This window comes from Scyliorhinus canicula, chromosome 9 (assembly GCF_902713615.1).
Source record: "Scyliorhinus canicula chromosome 9, sScyCan1.1, whole genome shotgun sequence".
In the NCBI taxonomy this organism is placed as follows: Eukaryota; Metazoa; Chordata; class Chondrichthyes; order Carcharhiniformes; family Scyliorhinidae; genus Scyliorhinus; species Scyliorhinus canicula.
In genome coordinates, this window is record NC_052154.1 from 170,800,968 (window position 1) to 170,820,351 (window position 19,384).

A 19,384-nucleotide genomic window follows, 5' to 3' on the forward strand; every position below is an offset into this window, starting at 1 on the left:
AGATGATCACTTGAAATACCTTGGCATACAGGGCTACATACCAAGTGCTGGAAATAGGATTAGTTAGGTGCTTGATGGCCAACGCAGACACGTGGGCCGAAGGGCCTCTTTGTGTGCTGTAAAACTCTATGACTCCAAGTCATCTTTCAGTGAGAACATTGCTCCCAGTTCTTTCCAGACACAACACATCTAGGTAGAGTATAGGTGCCCCTATCCCAGAACAGGCCCCAAACCTAGGAACCTGAAACTCTCCTTCCTGGACCAGTTCTCCAATTACACATTTACCTACAATTCCTTAATGTTTCTATATTCTCGCGGCACTGGGAGTAATCCTGAAATTACTACCTTTGAGTTCTTGTTTTTAAACATTTTACTAGCTCCTGAAACTTTGTTTGAAGAACTCAACACTTTTTCTACCCATGTCATTTTTAAAAACAATATTTGCTCATGGGCTGTGAGCATCGCTGGCAAGGCAGATATTTATTGCCCATTCCTAATTGCACTTAAGAAGGTGGTGGTGAACTGCCTTTATGAACTACTGCAGTCCATATAGTGTAGGTACACCCAGAATTCTGACCCAACAAAGGTGAAGCAACAGTGGTATATTTCCAAGTCAGGATGATGAGTGACTTTGAGGGGAACTTGAAGGTGATGTGTTCCCAAACATCTGCCGCCTTTGCCCTTCCAAGTGGTTGAGGTGGGGAGTCAGGAAAGTAAGCTGCTGCAGTACATCTTGTAGATGGTATGCACTGTTGCCACTGTGTGACGGTGGTGGAGGGGGTGAAGGCTTAAGACAGTGGATGGGGTGGCAATCAAGTAGGCTGCTTTGTCAGGATCGTGTTGAGTTTCATTTGTATGAGCGTCACTCATCCAGGCAAGTGAGAGTACTCCATCATACACCTGATTACAGCTGCTGAGGGACATAGATGGGGTAGATAGGGCGTAACTTATTAGAGGGGTCAATATCCAAGGGGCATAGATTTAAGGTATTGGACATGAGGTTTGGAGATGAATTGAGGAAAAACCTTTTCACTCAGAGGGTAGTTGGAATCTTTAACTCTCTGTAATTTTGTACACCTCAATCAAGTCCCCCTCAGCATTCTTTGCTTTAAGGAAAACAACCGCAGCCTAACCAGACGCCATCACACACCTGGCACAGCTGCAATTAGTTCACATATTAGAACTACAAAAATACTTAACTGATGCCAAAAAACAACTGTGATGATTTATTTCTTTGAGAAGAATTTAACGAGTGTGGTGAGGGGCATGATGTCCGTCACCAAAAAGGATGGTACCTCTGCCGACCCCGTCTCCAGGAGCCCTGAGGGAATGAAGTCCCTATTTGGCAGCAGGAATCCCGTTGCTGGGGCTCCTGGATCTCCAGTGGACATTTAATTGCTCCACTTCCTCCAGTGGGGTGGAAACCCTGGCCCCAAGAACTGCCCCAAGAGGTCAGCAGATCTTCATTACCAGTAGCGCCACCTGGGGCAGTGGCTACTGCCAGTAAGACATTTGCACCTTCACCAGGGTTCACCATTAGATACCTGGTGAAAGGCAAGTGGAAGTGGATGGAGTCGTGGGGCGGGTGTCGTCGGTGAAAGGGGAAGTGGAGTCAGAGGAAAGGGCAAGGTAGGAGCTTTCAGCGGGACCTTCCTTTTCCAATGCTGGGTCACTTGATCAGGCGGAGAGTGCCCGTGATGGAGGGATCCCTCTGGTAGGGTACAAACAAATTGTTACTCTTCCTGCATGGTGAGCCCCCCTATCTGCTGGGCTTAATTGGGGAGAGGTGACAGAGTCACCACTCCACACCCTCCCGCCTGATTAAATGGCACACCTCGGGACTTGCCATCAGGGGCGGAATTAAATTCCATTGTTTATTTCTGATAATATAAATTGTTTGGGGAGTCAATACATAGCTCAGTGAAGTGCTTGGGCTGCAACAGTCTTGCTGGTTGGTGGCAGTTACATTACCGAAATGTAGGTCCTAAAGATTTTTCCATATTTCTAACGGTTCTTTGTTCATACGTAAAAGGTTTTCAATTCCCCACTGTTGCCTTGGAGTCTTCCGGAATGGGCTATCGATGTCTTGGGCACTGCTGCTAACAGCCAAGAACTTCATCCTATAAATTTCATTTTGAACCAGTAGCCCAATCCTGTTCTTTGATGTCACTGGCGGCACCAGGATGTCAATCCTCACTGCCACAGAGAATTGGCCCTTGCTTATGAGTGACTACAAATGGGACTAGTTGTCAGGAGACTGGGGAGGGGATGGAGAAGATCGGATAAACAGATGGAGAGAGGTGAACGTTGGCTGGGAGTCAAGAGATTGGAATCAAGGGACTTGGGCAAAAATGGCTGCTGATGTTTGGCTGCTTTTATCGCCTTTATGCACATTTGGTGGTGAATTATCAGTGCTGGAGTTGAATAGAAGCCCTTAAACGAGTCATTAAGGCAAGTGAAATGGACCGTAGCAAGGCTTCAGCGAAACGGTTCAGCAATGCTTAAGTTTGAGATGGTAGGACTGCTGGTGGCGGCAGTGGAGTGAGCGGCTGCACACAGGGCATTGGTTTTGCCTTTTCTCACTCATGTATTGGGCCGATTCAGCAGAAAAGGTGAGCGGAAAGTGTAAGTGAAGAAATTATCCCCTGGATTGGCTATCTGACGTGGCTGAAGACAGTGAGAGACCTGGCTAAGGAGTTGGAGGAGACTTGTGGCGCAGCACCAATTGTGAAAATGACGGAGGGACAAAGGTCATCGAAAAAGCCTCAGATGGAGCTATTGATGAGCTTCATCAAGGAGGAATTTTGACAGCAGAGGAAGGAGATGCACAGTGACTGGTTCAAGGCCATTGAAGCAGTGGCACCTCTTTGTGGGTTTCTGGATCGTGAGAAGTGCCTCGAAATGCAAGGGGCGATGATCCAGGAGGTGGAAAAGATGGTGTCCGAGCAGAGTGACCGTATTGTGTCCTTGGAGGCTGAGGTGGGGATCCTGGAGGATCTATGCAAGTCGCTGGGGTTGAAGGTGGAGGAGCAAGAGAACAGTTCTAGGTGACAGGATTTGGGGATTGTGGGGCTGCTGGAAGTTGTGGAGGGAACGGGCACCACAAAGTATGTTTTGAGGATTTTGGTCAGGTTGGTGGAGGAGAAGGTGTTCAGATGTGCACGTTTTTGGACAAGGAAACGATTCTGAGGTGGGCCAAGACGAAACAAGTCTGTGAATGGTAGGGTAATCGAGTCTGGATTTACCAGGACATTGGCGTGGAGCTGGTGAAGAGGTGTGCAGGCTTCAACAAGGTCAAGACAGTGTTGTACAGATGATAGATTTGGTTTGGGGTGCTGTACCCAGCCAGACTCTGGGTAACTCCTGACGGCTGGGAGTATTATCTTGAGACGCTGGAGGAGGCCAGTGACTTTATTAGGGACCATAAGCTAGGGGAGAGCCGAGGGGAGGTACAGGATAGAGGAGTTAAGTCCGCGAAAGTTGGGAAGTCACTGTTGTTCTGGGTTGCCGATGAGGGGATCTTTGGAGGCTGTCCTCTCCCACCTTTTCTTTTTTGGAAGGAGCTTATTTGTGAATTCTCGTGTAAGGGGTGTTTTTTCGTTGTAAGGTGTGTGTTAGATGGGGCCCTTTGGGTTGTGTTGATGGTATTGTTGTTATTTAGGGTGGTTGGGGGCCAGTTGCGCAGGCTAAAGTGGGGTTGGTGGGGGATGTGTGAGTATGGGGGCGTGAGTTGCTACGCTAGCAAGTAATGCTAGTGAATGGGAGTGTGCTGGGGAGGTGGCTGCGAGGGTTGGCCAGGTTGGGAGTGGGGGGGGAGAGCGACATTGCAGGATTGGAGGATGAGCATGGTCATGGGTGGGGGCCATCTTGGATGAGCCTAGATTGGGTGAGGCAAAATCGAAGGGGGTTGATGGCAGACGCTCGAGGGGTGGAAGAGGCTCAAGCCTCTTGTTAAGAATTGCGACATGGGATGTCCACGGGTTAAATGGATCGGTCAAGAGGTCCCGGGTTTTTGCACACCTTACAAGTTTGAGAGCAGAGGTGATTTTCTTGCCAGAGACGTATCTCCGGGTGAAGGCATCAGGTTAGGCTGAGGGAGGGTTGGGTGGGTCAATTATTTCACTTGGGGTTGACTCAAAGTCCAGGGGGGGGGTGACCATTTTGTTGAGCAAGAAAATGAGGTTGGTGGGGACCACGGAGGTGCGAACTATTTGTGAGCTACGTGGAGCTCAATCAGAATGGGGCAGTTTCGACGGACATGTTCTGGGAAGGTTTGAAGGTGGCGGTCTGAAATGAGATTATTTTGTTTAAGGTGGACAGGGATAAGAGGAGAAGGGAGGAGCACTGGCGTCTGTTAGACAAGGTAGTCAAAGTGGATAGGAGATACTCGGCAGCCCCCATAAGGAATTGCTTGCGGAGAGGAAGAGGTTGGCAGGCAGGGCGGTGTGGCAGCTGCAGAGGGTGAGATGGGAGCAATATGAGTATGGAGAGAAGGCGAGTCATATAATGGCCCACTAATTGTGATGTTAGGCAGCCTCTTGGGATATTTTGCAGTTAAGGGCGGAGAAGGGGGAGTTGGTCTCAGAGCTGGAAAAAATAAATGAGGTGTTCAGGGGGTACTATGAGAAGTTGTAAGAGGCTGAGCCGGGGTAAGAGGTGGGGGATATGGGGAGCACAAGGGCCCACTTTACAGGGGTGGTGCAACAGAGGGCTAAAGTACTTTTAAATCAAAACAATGTTTATTCTATGAATCCAGTTAATATGTTTATAAACACACAGAAAACATCTTAGCAACTATCAACTGAAATACTTCCCCCAAAGAATACTGTACTCTATAAGTAACCCTTAATCTTTCCTTGCAACAACCATAAGACAAATACCCTCTTCAACACAGAGATCAGGTTTAAATTCTCTACTGAGAGCAGTTATCACTTTTAAATTAGCAAGTGATTTGAAGACATTCCTTTCATGCAGAAATAAATCAGAATTACACCTGGTTTTGCTGGATGCAGCTCCCAATCTGCAAAACAAAACTAAACACATCCTGTAGCTGCTAGCTCAAAGTGAAAGTAAAAGAGACAGACAGCCCAGCTCCATCCACAATCTGACATCACTGCAGCTAATTGATAAACACCCATTTCTTAAAGGTACACCCACTACAGCTATTTGATAAACACCCATTTCTTAAAGGTACATCCACTACAGCTATTTGATAAACACTATTTCTTAAAGGTACTCTCACATGACAGTGTGTAGGTTGAAGGGGTGTATTCCAGACATAGTCTCTGAGGACCAAACAGGTTTTGTGAAGGACAGGCAGCTCTTCAGCAACGTAAGGAGGTTGCTGAATGTAGTTACAACTCCGTGGTTGGTGGGGGGGGGGGGGGCATCAGAGGTTTTTGTATCTATGGATGTGGCGAAGGCTTTTGACCAGGTAGAGTGGAGGTTCCTGTTCAAAATTCTGTGTAGGTTTGGATTTGGACCAAACATTGTGGCATGGTGCACCTTTGGTGTGCATCCCTGGTGGCAAGCGTGCGTACGAACAATATGAGTTCAGAGTATTTTGGACTTCATAGGGGAACGAGGCAGGGGTGCCCGCATTCGCCATTGTTATTTGCACTGGCGATTGAGCTCTTGGCAATGGCCCTTCGGGGGTTGGCCGAGTGGTGAGGGATTGTGAGGGGTGGCAGAGTGCTGTTATACACAGATGACCTGCTGTTGTTTGTGTCAGACCCGCTGGAGAATATGGGCAGAATTATGGGTCTATTGAAGAGGGTTGGGCCTTCTCCGGGTACAATCGAAACGTAGGGAAGAGCGAGTGAATGCGGCGGGGCAGGAGGCCAATTTGGGGGTACTACTATTTCAGGTGGCAAGTGGGTGGTTTAGGTATTTGGGGATTCAGGTGACGCATGATTGGGCCACGATGCACAGGTGATACTTGACAGTATTAGTGGAGTAGGTCAAGGTGGGATACCTTGCACTTGATGTTGCCAGTAGGTGGGATACCTTGCACTTAATGTTGCCAGGGAGGGCGCAGATGGTAAAGGTGAATGTGCTGCCGAGGTTCCTGTTTGATTTGATTTTATTTATTGTCACATGTACCGAAGTACCGTGAAAAGTATTTTTCTGCGGCCGAGGGAAATTACTCAGTACGTACATAGTAGACAAAAAGAATAATCAACAGAGTACATTGACAAATGGTACATTGACAAACAGTGATTGGTTACAGTGCGGAGAAGAACACTGTTAGTAATTATATAAGAGGAAAATAGTTTTAGTAGGTCAGAACGCTGATAGGAGATGAAAGAAAAGGGACGGGGGAGAGAGCTTGCAGAGATTCGGCGCATTCTTGGCGGGAGATTTGTCTTTCAGACCATCCTGATCTTTCTCCCTAAGTCCGTCTTGCAGAGGGTAGAGGCACTGATTTTGGAGTTCATATGGGTGGGGAAGGTACCGAGGGTGAACAGGGTTCTGCTACAGAGGCAGAGACAGAAAGGTACGGGACTTTGAGCGAAAGGAGCTGCATATGTTCCCCCAGTTACCGTAGCATACGTTGTTGGAGCTGCTGCTGTTCCCTGATGACACTCTCAAATCTCATAGATTATCATAGAATTTACAGTGCAGAGGAGGCCACTTGGCCCATCGAGTCCGCACCGGCTCTTGGAAAGAGCACCCTACCCAAGGTCAACACCTCCACCCTATCCCCATAACCCAGTAACCCCACTCAACACTAAGGGCAATTTTGGACACTAAGGGCAATTTATCATGGCCAATCCACCTAATCTGCACATCTTTGGACCGTGGGAGGAAACCGGAGCACCTGGAGGAAACCCACGCACACACGGGGAGGATGTGCAGACTCCGCACAGACAGTGACCCAAGCCGGAATCGAACCTGGGACCCTGGAGCTGTGAAGCAATTGTGCTATTCACAATGCTACCGTGCTGCCCTTGATGTTTTATTACTGGGTTGCGAATGTTGAAAAATTGATGGACTGTGCATTTTGTTGATTCTGTTATGTTTGGAATAAAATATCTTTAAAAACGTGTGAGATGGTAGAATTCTGGGCCCCTCCGTACACAGTATCTGGTTCTTTGATCCACAGGCAACTGGACCGTGATATGAACAGTTTGAAAGAATTCAAGGCAATGGTGGGTGTTAGATTTGCAATCAAACAGTGAGATGAATGTACCCCTTCACAATTCATGAAATAGTGTTTAATCATCTGTGCTTTCAAGATCCAACATAAAGACATATATACAAGGAAGCAAAATTAAATTTAAAAGATAGAATGTTAAAAACACTCAACAGCCTCACGGTAGCATGGTGGTTAGCATCAATGCTTCACAGCTCCAGGGTCCCAGGTTCGATTCCCGGCTGGGTCACTGTCTGTGTCGAGTCTGCATGTCCTCCCCGTGTGTGCGTGGGTTTCCTCCGGGTGCTCCGGTTTCCTCCCACAGTCCAAAGATGTGCAGGTTAGGTGGATTGGCCATGCTAAATTGCCCGTAGTGTAAGGTTAATGGGGGGATTGTTGGGTTACGGGTATACGGGTTACGTGGGTTTAAGTGGGGTGATCATTGCTCGGCACAACATCGAGGGCCGAAGGGCCTGTTCTGTGCTGTACTGTTCTATGTTCTAAATGGAGAGAACAATAGCTATTTGTTTCAGGTTGATGACTATTTCTGATTGAAGTTCTACACAGAACATTAACCCCTTCTGCAGGTAATATTTTACAAGTGGTCTATGAAATTTTTATAACTCAGATGGGGAGGGGGAATCAGAAGCAGAAAGGTCCAGTGCCTTTGGTATGACCCATGAGACATGATTGGTAACATTTTACATGCAATATCAGAAAGTGACCACAAGGTGGTAATAGAAACCTAAAAGTTTGAGAGCATGCAACTAGGAATAGGAACAATGGTCCAACCTGAGCCGTGTGCTCAGCAACTGAAAGTTCCTATGCAGGCTGCGCACAAGTTGGCCTCTTAAATTACTGTGCGTGCATGTCCACACATGTCAATAAACCTTGCAATCCAATAAAAGAGGGAATAGTGAATAATGGCTGATCTGTCGCCTAACCTCGCAAACTCGCCCTTTTCCTCATACCTTTGGTCAACAGAAATCTATCAATCTCAGATTTAAAATTAACAATTCACTCAGCATTTAACTGCTGTTTGTGGAAAAATTTCAAATTTCTTCTTACCACCACCTCTTCCTTTCCCTTCTGTTGGTACATAGGTGAAGGTATCTGGTCTCTCCAGCGCAAAGTTTAGTGCGTGTGTGGTGAATTATATGCCATTGTAATTCACACTGTATTGCCTTGCATGTATTGTGTCCTTGTGGGCTCTGTATGTGAGCCGTTGCGCGGCTCTGCCCATAGGGAGAGATGAGGAGTTTGTACTGGGCTCCACCCTTAGCTCCGCCCATGGTTCCTCCCACTAACCGGAAGTGTAAAGCACTGCAGCCGTAAGCCTGCTCTCAGTTCCTCTGGTCGCAGGCTGGCTTAGTTGTAAGACTATTAAAACCACAGTTTACTTCCAATCACGGTCAAATCAGCGTTTACCGTTTATTTATTAGTACAACTGTGTTGTGTACTGTTTTTAATAATCAGAGTATCCTATACCCCCCTCTCTGTACATTGGTACTGAGGGGAGGGTACCCTGTTTCTCCAACACAAAATTAGTGTTGTACCATTTGGCCTTGTATATATTTTTTACTGTTTTAATAAAAAGATGTGCCCATTAGTCACATGCTGCAAATTAGGAAATGCAACTTTAAAATGTTGCACTACCTGGAGTTGTGAACTCACTAGTATTGTCCTAAATTTAAAGTACTCAACTCATTTCTTTTTTCCAATTAAGGGGCAATTTAGTGTGGCCAATTCACCTCCCCTGCACATCTTTGGGTTGTGGGTGTGAGACCCCACAGGCATGGGGTGAATGTGCAAAGTCCACACGGACTATGACCTGGGACCGGGATCGAACTGTGGTCCTTGGCGCTGAGAGGCAGCAGTGCTAACCACTGAGCCAGGAATTAAAAATTATTAACGCAGGCGTAAAATCATGGGAACATAAAAAAGTGTTTTTTTCCCATTTTTGTTGGGTACGAAATTATTAGTTACACAAATATTGAACATGAGGAAAAAAATGTTGTTTGACTGTGCAGGGCAGTTAAGGCAGGAGTTGCGGAAATTGAATTTCAAGGGATCTTCCAATAGCAGGTACCATAGTTTATAAATGATGACATTTATGTTAAAGGCCACTCATTTGTAGTTATCTTAGAAAAATGTACCAAAGCACAGAATATGATCCCAAAGCACCAGTCAAACTTTCAGAGAATCCCCTAAGCTTTTGTAATGTTTGCAATCAACTTCTCACCTTCACATGTTGTCTAAATCCGTATGAAATTTGAAAGGGTAATATTTATCAAGTGTACATTTTAATATATCTATTCACAGTGAGATTCTTACCCCTTTTGACCCTATGTCAACTGTTTAGCCCCATTTCCATTATAACAGTCTTGACTTGCCTCAAAGTTGAGGCAGAATACAAATTTCTTTTGTAAACCACGGCGAAATTGGGGGTGGATAAGGTCAATGCTCCCAGTTGCTAATAGTGTGATCTGCACCTTGGCTACTCTCTGGGGAGGTGCAAATTGGAGGCGATCCTTTAAATCAGAGTGCGGGAAGGAGCACTGCCTGAAATTCATCACCCAGCCTGAAGCTTGTAGTACAGAATATTAACTTTGCTTTCCAGCTAGGGAGTGATGTACACCATAGTGGGACCGAAAGGAAGATAAGGGAAGAAAAAAAAAGCTCTTCACTGGAAGGAAAGTGGAGAAGAGTGGAGTTATTTAAAATAATTAAAACAAAATGTACAATTTATTTCAATAAAAAGACTTTTCTGCGTTTGACAAAAGTTGCTTGAAACTTAAAATGGAGGTGAATGTTAAAAGATGGATACAGCTGGCCTGCTGTAGAATTGCTACGTACCTGGTGGGGGAAGTTCAAGTTTCAGTTTTCTCAGCTCGACCATGGACTTTTCCAGTTGTTCAATAACAACATCATCATCATAATGAAAGTTTTTCGACATAATTTCCTGAAGGAATTCTCGGAGATCTTCTAAAGACATTTTCACTAGGCGCTCTGTTAAAGAAAATATTGCTGTTTTAGTTCAGCTTAACAATAATCATTACTTAAATCAGATCGTGAAAAGGGAATGCCCAGATTAAACCTGTTTGCCTTTAATTACAGTAATTAATGATGCCAGGCACATTATCAACATTCTAACAAAAGCAATTATGTGCATTTATTAATATATCAAGGTCAATTCACAAAGATAAGTGCTCTTCGTGTATGACAGGCAAGCATCATGTGGGGGTCTGGAATCATAGATTACAACACAAATGGATTTTATCTATCGCTGCTCCGACACACTCCCACGGGTTCTGCTATGTATGAGTTTATACTTTCATATATGTCATAGTAGAGTATAAGTGGGCACAGGTTCAGGATTATGCAAGCCAAACATAAGATAAAAATCAGAAAGTATTTCTTGATGCAGGGAGTTCTGCTGAAACAGCTGAGTGGTATAATGGGAGGTGGTACGGTAGGTATTCTTTAAAAATTTTTTTAGAGTACCCAATTCATTTTTTCCATATAAAGGGGCAATTTAGCATGGCCAGTCCACCTACCCTGCACATCTTTGGGTTGTGGGGGCGAAACCAACGCAAACACGGGGAGAATATGAAGAACTCCACACGGACAGTGACCCAGAGCCGGGATTGAACCTGGGACCTTGGTGCCGTGAGGCAGCAGTGCTACTCACTGCGCCACCGTGCTGCCCGGTACGGTAGGTATTCTAGAAGGCGAAAATCAAATGCATTGTATCTTATTGCTTGTTGGAATCCATCTTCTGATCCTGTGAACAAGTGCAGAACACTTACATTATCACCTAATTATTATCGCCTAATTTTCCTGGATTACACAGCCACAAGCCAATTCTGATGTCTTGTCAAGTTAATCACAAAGGAAAAGCACAGTGATATTAGATGAGCTTTTGTGTTTTGGCACCCCTGGTGTATACCTTTCAAGAAATTACATACTCCCAAGCCTGTAATTTTCTATCAGTAATTTTAATGGTAGGAAAATCAACAAGTCTGTTGATGTGAACATTTTTGCAATAAATTCTTTCCAAGAATGATCAATTGGAAGAGCTTATTTTCTTACAACATTTGTTCACTCTCTGAAATGTCCCATTAGGCTGCCAGACAAATTTAGATTGCCCAATATTCTAAATACATCACTAGTTAAGAATCCCATTTGTGCCATCACTCATTGGTTGGGGAGGGGCACTGGAGGGGTGCAACATAATGTAGGTGCTGCTACAGGAGAGTAAAACAAACATGATGCACGATCAATTGCACAAAGACTTGAGTTGGATACAACTGAGGCTTTATTGCTCTAAGATGTGTGGCCTCCCACAGCAGCTGCCGAATTGGTTGCAGCATGGAGGACACACAGATTTATACTCCGCCTACTGGGCGGAGCCAGCAGGTAGGGACTACCAACGTACCTGTTGTACAGGTCCTACCATATATCCTCTAATAGAGGTGCAACAGTGGTGTACCACAAAAGAAAGGCCAATCAGCTCCAGTGATCGCTTCTAAATTAACTTTAGGATTAAGAAAGGTTCTAAAAATTAAAACAACCAAGACCACATTTCTTCTTTCTCTAGATATTTATGTAACTTTTACAAATTTGTATCCTCCATTTTACTTAACTTTTGGGACAAACAATTATTTAAACAGCTTTGACAATTATAGAATTCACTCCGGTGTCGGGGCGGCGTGGTGCGATTCGCGCCGGTGGTGGCAATTCTGAGAGAATTCTACACTAAATGCTCTCGCACTGAAATGTCTCCCACTGAAACCTGCCCAAATTAATTTTATAACTTCTAAAATAATAGGCTTTAGCGAATGGTGGAGTAAGTATAATTGGGAATGCACAAGAGGCCAGATTTAGAGGAGCGCAGATATCTCATAGGGTTGTGGGGTTGGAAGAATAAGGGGAGACAAAGCCAGTATACAGTATTAAGCTTTAGGTCTGATATAAGCTTCCATTTTGTTCTCTTATCCTATCCTGTAAGCTCCTTGACATTTAAAGGGTCCTAGATTTGGTAACATCACTCATTTTCTTTGTGGGAACATACTTGTTTTGCGCTCTCACCATCTCTTCTTCAACTGCCTTCCACTGTTCTGCTGCTGATTTACTTTCAAGTAGTGTCTCCTTCCGTTTTTGCTTAACTCTACCTCAGCTTACAAAAATTGGCAATTCATTAACTGGGAACTTTGGACGGATTCTCTGATCCTTCGGCTAAGTGTTGACGCTGTTGGAAACGCCTTTGCGTTTCTCGACAGTGTCAACATGGCCTCAGGATCAGCAATTCTGGGCCCTACAGGGAGCCAGCACGGCACTGGAGCGACCCATGGCACTCCAGCTGCTGATCCCGGCATCAACTGAACGCCATGGGGCCCGTGCATGCGCAGTGGCACCAGCGCCACCGTGCGCAGCGCAGTGGCTCCCTTCTCTGCGCCGGCCTCGACGCAACATGACATAGGGCTAAAGGGGCCGGAGAGGAAGAAAGGAGGCCCCCAATCTGAGAGGCCGGCCCGCTGATCGGTGGGCCCCGATCGTGGGCCAGGCCACAATGGAGACCCCCCCCTCCCGGGGTCGATCACCCCCTCCACCCCACAGGCCCTTCCATGCCGACGTCCCGCTGGCTGAGAACAGATTTTTCTGTTACGGCCGCTCGGCCCACACCAGGCCGAGAATCGCTGGGGGGGGGGGGGGGGGGCGTGTTGAGCGGCCCCCGACCGGCGGCGACGCCACCCGGCGTCGGGGCGGCGTGGTGCGATTGGCGCCGGTGGTGGCAATTCTGAGAGAATTCTACACTAAATGCTCTCGCACTGAAATATCTCCCACTGAAACCTGCCCAAATTAATTTCCGAATTATAAGTCCAAAACTGTCCTTCCACTTGTAGGTCTCGCACTAGATTAAAATATTTTAGCTTCAAGCATTTTAAGAATTCTGCACCCTGTACAATGATTTTATGTCAGTAAATATTAGGGTAGCTGAACTCTTCTACTATTACTGCAACTCTTTTGGAATTCTCAGCAATTTGTCGACAAATTTTTTCTTCTATCGCTCTCTAATTGGGGGCCTATTGTATACCCCCAGCAAAGATTGCGTCTTTTTTGTTCCTTCTTGTTTAATGATCTTTCTGGCATATTACTCATTCCTACAACTGTAATTATTTCTTGAACCAACCCCTCCGGCCATGATGTCTGAAATCTCTGTTGCTAGGAATATTGAGTTCCTTTACCTGTTCTTCTTTAAGTCATTACAGCTTTGGTATGATAGTGTCTACCTGTGCCCTCGCTCAACTACTTTGTTCATTACACTTCTAGAGTTAATGTACCATTAATTACTGTCAAGCTCCTTTGTAGCCTGAACTGTTGTTTTAAGAGAGATAAATTTCCCCAACATGTCAATGCTGGCTCGTTGCCAGAGCAATCCAAAATGAATCCTACTGCTTTGCTTCCTACTCATAGACCTGTATGTCCCCAATTTAAAATACTTTTCAGATTTTCCCTCGATCGATGCAATGTTCTTTCTCTAATTACTCCCTATGGCTAAATATTCCATGTTGCAACAATGCCCCATGTAACGAAATTTCTCCCAGCCAATTCCCTCACTTCTTGAATGCTTGTCACTAATTCCGCGATGAGACGGAACAGTGATTCTCTATTTGCCCCATCAAAATCCTTCGTAATTAAAAATAAACGTTCCTATTAGTTTTCTATTGTAACCCCACGAGACCCACAGGGATGGGCCGATCAATCTCCTCGTGGGGCTTCTGGAATACTATCTCCCCCACTGAAGGGCAGAGGCCCAACAGCAGGGTTGGTTAATTCCCCGAGATAAAAGCCAGCCCAGAAGGTGCGATCCACCATTATACTTTCTTACTGTGAGCCGGAAATAAACTGCTGGAACTTACCTTTTTGGGACTCCTCTTCAACTACCTTGGACAGGATTCTCCGTTCCTGCGGCTAAGTACCGGCATCCAGTGGAGAATCCGCAGGAGATTCACGTTGAAACAATTGGCGTGAACCTCTCACCGATTCCGGTACTGGTGAGGGGCTAGCACTGGCGCCGCGTAAAACGCCCATGGATCGCATTGAGAACGGATGGAGAATGGCTGGGTCTCGGCCTGACGACCTCCTGCCATCGCGCCGTACAACATGGCACCGACCGTGTGCGGACCAACCCGCCATCCGTGACCCCACAGCCCACCCCCTGCCTACCCAACACCAGTCCCCCCAGCCCTCGCAGAAGCCCCCCCCCCCCCCCCCCCCCCCCCCCACCGCATGGATCGCGGCCGAGTGTGGCAGCGCTGGACACAGTCCGCTACTGCCAGGCTGGGTTCACGATTTGTTTGACCACACGTGTCCTGCGCCATCGGGAACTTGGCCCACCTGGGGCACAGCATTGTGGATGGGCCGGCTGATGAGGCACCAATGACGCCGGTTTGGAGGGGGCGACAAATCGCAAAACGGCGCCCACCCCGATTCCAGCGTCGGAATCAATTCTCCGCCCAATCACGGAGAATCCCACCCCATATCTTGTTCTAATGTCTGAATTTTAAATGATTCCTCATAATCATAGCTTCTCATCTCTGGCATCCCACTGCATTATGTTTTAATGGCTTTCTATAATGTAACTCTCAAAATTTCAGATAACACTCTAGTGCAACTAAAGTGTTGTACAAATATATTGCTCCACCTTTGTTCCCACATTACAACAATGACGACACTGTGTTTTTTTTTAATAAACATTTTATTGAGGTATTTTTGGTATTGTAACAACAACAAAATAAACAATGTACATGAAACTATAAACATAGTACAAAAGCCGTCTCCCTTTCTTACAGGTCCCACCTTTATTAACCCTCTACTCTAAGCTAAACTAACCCCCCCCCCCCATCTTTTGACGATTAATTTTCCGCGAAGTCGACGACGAACGGTTGCCACTTCCGGGCGAACCCTAACAGTGACCCTCTCAAAGCGAACTTGATTTTCTCCAAACAGAGAAAGCTAGCCATGTCCGATAGCCAGGTCTCCGACTTCAGGGGCTTTGAGTCCCTCCAAGCTGATAGTATCCATCTCCGGGCTACCAGGGAAGCAAAGGCTGGAATGTCTGCCTCTTTCTCCTGGATTCCCGGGTCTTCCGACACCCCGAAAATCGCCACCTCTGGACTCAGTCATGATGTGGAGATGCCGGCGTTGGACTGGGGTGAGCACAGTAAGAAGTCTTACAACACCAGGTTAAAGTCCAACAGGTTTGTTTCAAACATGAGCTTTCGGAGCACTGCTCCTTCCTCAGATGAATGGAGAGGTATGTTCCAGAAACATTTATACAGACAAAGTCAGAGATGCCAGACAATGCTTGGAATGCGAGCATTTGCGGGTAATCAAATCATTACAGATCCAGAGATTAGGGGGTGATCCCAGGTAAAGAGGTGTGAATTGTCTCAAGCTAGGGCAGTTGGTAGGATTTTGCAAGTCCAGGCCAGATGGCGGGGGGGGGGGGGGGGGGGGGGGGGGGGGGTGAATGTAATGCGACATGAATCCAAGATCCTGGTTGAGGCCGCACTCATGCGTGCGGAACTCAGCTATAAGTTTTTGCTCGGCAATTCTGCGTTGTCGAGTGTCCTGAAGACCGCCTTGGAGAACGCTTACCCGGAGATTAGAGGCTGAATGCCCTTCACTGCTGAAGTGTTCCCCGACTGAAAAGGAACATTCCTGCCTGGTGATTGTCGCACAATGCCCGTTCATTCGTTGTCGCAGTGTTGCATGGTCTCGCCAATGTACCACGCTTCGGGACATCCTTTCCTGCAGCGTATGAGGTAGACTACATTGGTCGAGTCGCACGAGTATGTGCCGCGTACCTGGTGGGTGGTGTTTCCATGTGCAATGGTGGTATCCATGTCGATGATCTGGCATGTCTTGCAGAGATTGCCCTGGCAGGGTTGTGTGGTGTCGTGGTCACTGTTCTGAAGGCTGGGTAATTTGCTGCAAACAATGGTTTGTTTGAGGTTGCGCGGTTGTTTGAAGACAAGTAGTGGGGGTGTGGGGATGACCTTGGCAAGATGTTCATCTTCATTGATGATGTGTTGAAGGCTGTGATAAAGATGTCGTAGTTTCTCCGCCCCAGGAAAGTACTGGACGACGAAGGGTACTCTGTCAGTTGTGTCCCGTGTTTGTCTTCTGAGGAGGTAGGCGAGGTCTTTTGACTGATCAACACCGACAACTGCCAATCTCCAGGCGCAATTCTGCAACTCATCCGCTTCATTCTAGATCACAACGTCTTCACCTTCGACAACAAATTCTTCATCCAGATGCACGTGGCGCGTTGGAACTGTCGATCGATGAGTCGAGCGTCATATCCCGTTCGTATGAGGGTATCTTTCAGCATCTGTAGGTGTCTATTACTCGCCTCCTCGTCTGAGCAGATCCTGTGTATACAGAGGGCTTCTCCATAGGGGATAGCTTCTTTAATGTGTTTCAGGTAAAAGCTGGAGAAGTGGAGCCTCGTGAGGTTATCTGTGGGCTTGCGGTAAAGCGAAGTGCTGAGGTGACCGTCCTTGATGGGAGATGAGTGTGTCCAAGAATGCAACTAAATTTGGAGAATAGTCCATGGTGAGTCTGATGGTGGGATGGAACTTATTGATCTCATCGTGTAGTCGTTTCAGTGATTCTTTGCTGTGGGTCCAAAGGAAAAAAATGTCATCGATGTATCTGGTGTATAACGTCGGTTGAAGGTCCTGTGCGGTGGGGAAGTCTTGTTCAAACTGGTGCATGAAGATGTTGGCATATTGAGGTGCGAATTTGGTCCCCATGGCTGTTCCGTGCATCTGGATGAAGAATTTGTTGTCGAAGGTGAAGACGTTGTGATCTAGAATGAAGCGGATGAGTTGCAGAATTGCGTCTGGAGATTGGCAGTTGTCGGTGTTGAGGACTGATCAGTCCTCATTAGTTACTCCAAAGATAAGGAAGTAGTCCTTGTCTATCTGTAGCAAGACCTGGACAATATTCAGGCTTGGGCTGTTAAGTGGCAAGTTACATTTGTGTCACACAAGTTCAAGATACCAACCACATCCAACAAAAGACCATCTGACCACCTTCTTTTGAATTCAATAGCATTATCATTGCCGAATCCCCAACATCTTCAACATCCAGAACGTTATCATTGATGAGAAACTGAACTGGTCTATCCATATAAACACTGTGGCTACAAGAGCAGGTCAGAGGCCTGCAGTTACTCTAGCGTGAGTAACTCATCTCTTGACTTCCCTAAGTCTGTCCATCATCTACATGGCACAGGTAAGGAGTGTGATAGAATACTCTCCCCTTGCCTGAATGAGTGCAACTCCAACAACACTCAAGAAGCTCAACACCATCTAGGACAAAGCAGCCCGTTTGATTGGTATCCCATCATTAAACAGTCACTCACTGCACCTCTGATACATAGTTTGCAGTTTGTACCATATACAAGATGCACTGCAGAAGCTCACCAAGGCTTCTCCGACAGCTCCTTCCAAACCCACAATCTCCACTATCAAGAAGAAAATGGGCAGAAGGTGAATGGGAACACCACTACCTGCAAGTTCTCTTCCAAACCACACACAACCTTGACTTGAATCAATATCACTGTTCCTTCACTGTCGTTGGATCAAAATCCTGGAACTCCCTCTCTGGCAGGACTGTGGATGTACCTACTCTACATGGACTGCAGTGGTTCAAGAAGGCAGCTCACTGCCATTTTTTCAAGGGCAATTAAGGATGGGTAACATATGCTGGCCTAGCCAGCAAAGACTATAGCCTGTGAAAGAATAAAAATAAATATAAGATCATAGAAATTTTAGGTTGACCATTTTTGCGTGTGCAGGGATACAGGAAATGTCGCCTCTATTTCTTTCCGTTATTCATTTCACTATGTGATACTTTGAAATTGTTTTGTACAGTATCTTAAAGGGGCCAGCCGACGCGGTAACTTTTGGGTTGCTATTTGGACATGAGTGTTCATAGGTAACAGGAAACAATGGATGTAGGGTGTGTACCCTGTACCTGAATGAGGAGGCCTGATGTGCCGTCATATTGGGATTTGGCCCTGATTATTATGAACTCTAAGATAAAGCCTGTTTGTTTCACCTCAGATAAATAAAAGATCAGGCTGCTACAAGTGTTTTCTGATGGTCAGTGCTGGGGTGCAGGAGCCTGGTACGGTTCCATGATGCCTCAGGTATCCTTTCTTCCCCAGGAATTCCCATGAAAAGCATATTCATTGTAAGGTCATTGATATGCACCTTTAAAAGTTGGAGACAACAATATTCCTATAGCCATGGACAGTCACTTGACATACTGTACGCATCGGGTTTTTGCAATGAATTAGCAGTTTGTTTTGTTTTGATTTGTTTTCTTTATAATGCATTTTAAGTTGGCTGAAAGTGTTTTGGAATTGGATCTTTATGTAGTTGTTTTTGAGATAGGAAAGCTTGTTTTTTTATTCCTTTCTTTCAGCAGGATGGAGACTGAAAATAAATGTTAAAGCCAGGAGCATTGGTAGGTGCACTGCCTGTATGCCCATAAAACAGCAGTCACTGCTTTTTATGTCCCGATCTCTCGAGCCATTGACGCGACCTCCGAAACCCCCCAAGCCACAACTCACTGTAAGGGGGTCCTCTGCCCATCCCCATTCCCCACACCCGCGCAGGGCACCCCCGGCCCGATTACCACTGCATATAAAATGCAGTTTGGCACCTTGGCAGTGCCAGGCTGGCATCTAGGTGGCATTGCCAGGGTGCCAGTGCGCCCAAGTGGCACAAGTAATGCCAGGGTACCACTCTGCCCAGAGGGCATGCGCCTAGGTGCATCCAATCCCTTAGGAGACCCCTACGAGTGCCCTTCCGTCTGGTCCCCATTTGTGGAGACCAGTACTGAACGGCACTTGCCCGAGGTCTCCAAGGCAAAGGGGATAGATCCCATTTCCGTGGTTACCTCAGGGAACTTCGTTTAAAAGTGAGACAAGCTGTCTGGCTCTAATGTGCAGATTTGCCAAAAAGTGACCGCGACCACAATGGGCGGGCTCAAGATCTCGTGAGGTGTGGCAAGCCGGGTAGATTCTGGGAGCAGGGTCTCCTGCCAGTAACCAGCCACGCTGCGCAGTTTTTCGGGTGCAGCATGGCCAGTAGATCGCACCCATCATCTTGATAAGCAGTTACTCCTGTAGTGACATCTCTGGAAGCTTGCCCACCACAAACACTT

General features: G+C 46.5%; 1 protein-coding gene across 5 annotated transcripts in view; it reads right to left on the reverse strand.

The window, feature by feature from the left end:
* LOC119971897 (ecotropic viral integration site 5 protein homolog) overlaps nucleotides 1–19,384 on the reverse strand; it is a 377,542-nt gene that overhangs the window by 35,348 nt on the left and 322,810 nt on the right. For all 5 annotated transcript variants that reach the window (XM_038808185.1, XM_038808183.1, XM_038808182.1 and 2 more), the window contains one exon: nucleotides 9,992–10,144. In XM_038808185.1, the coding sequence (XP_038664113.1) occupies nucleotides 9,992–10,144 (153 nt within the window). The remainder of the gene's footprint in view (nucleotides 1–9,991; nucleotides 10,145–19,384) is intronic.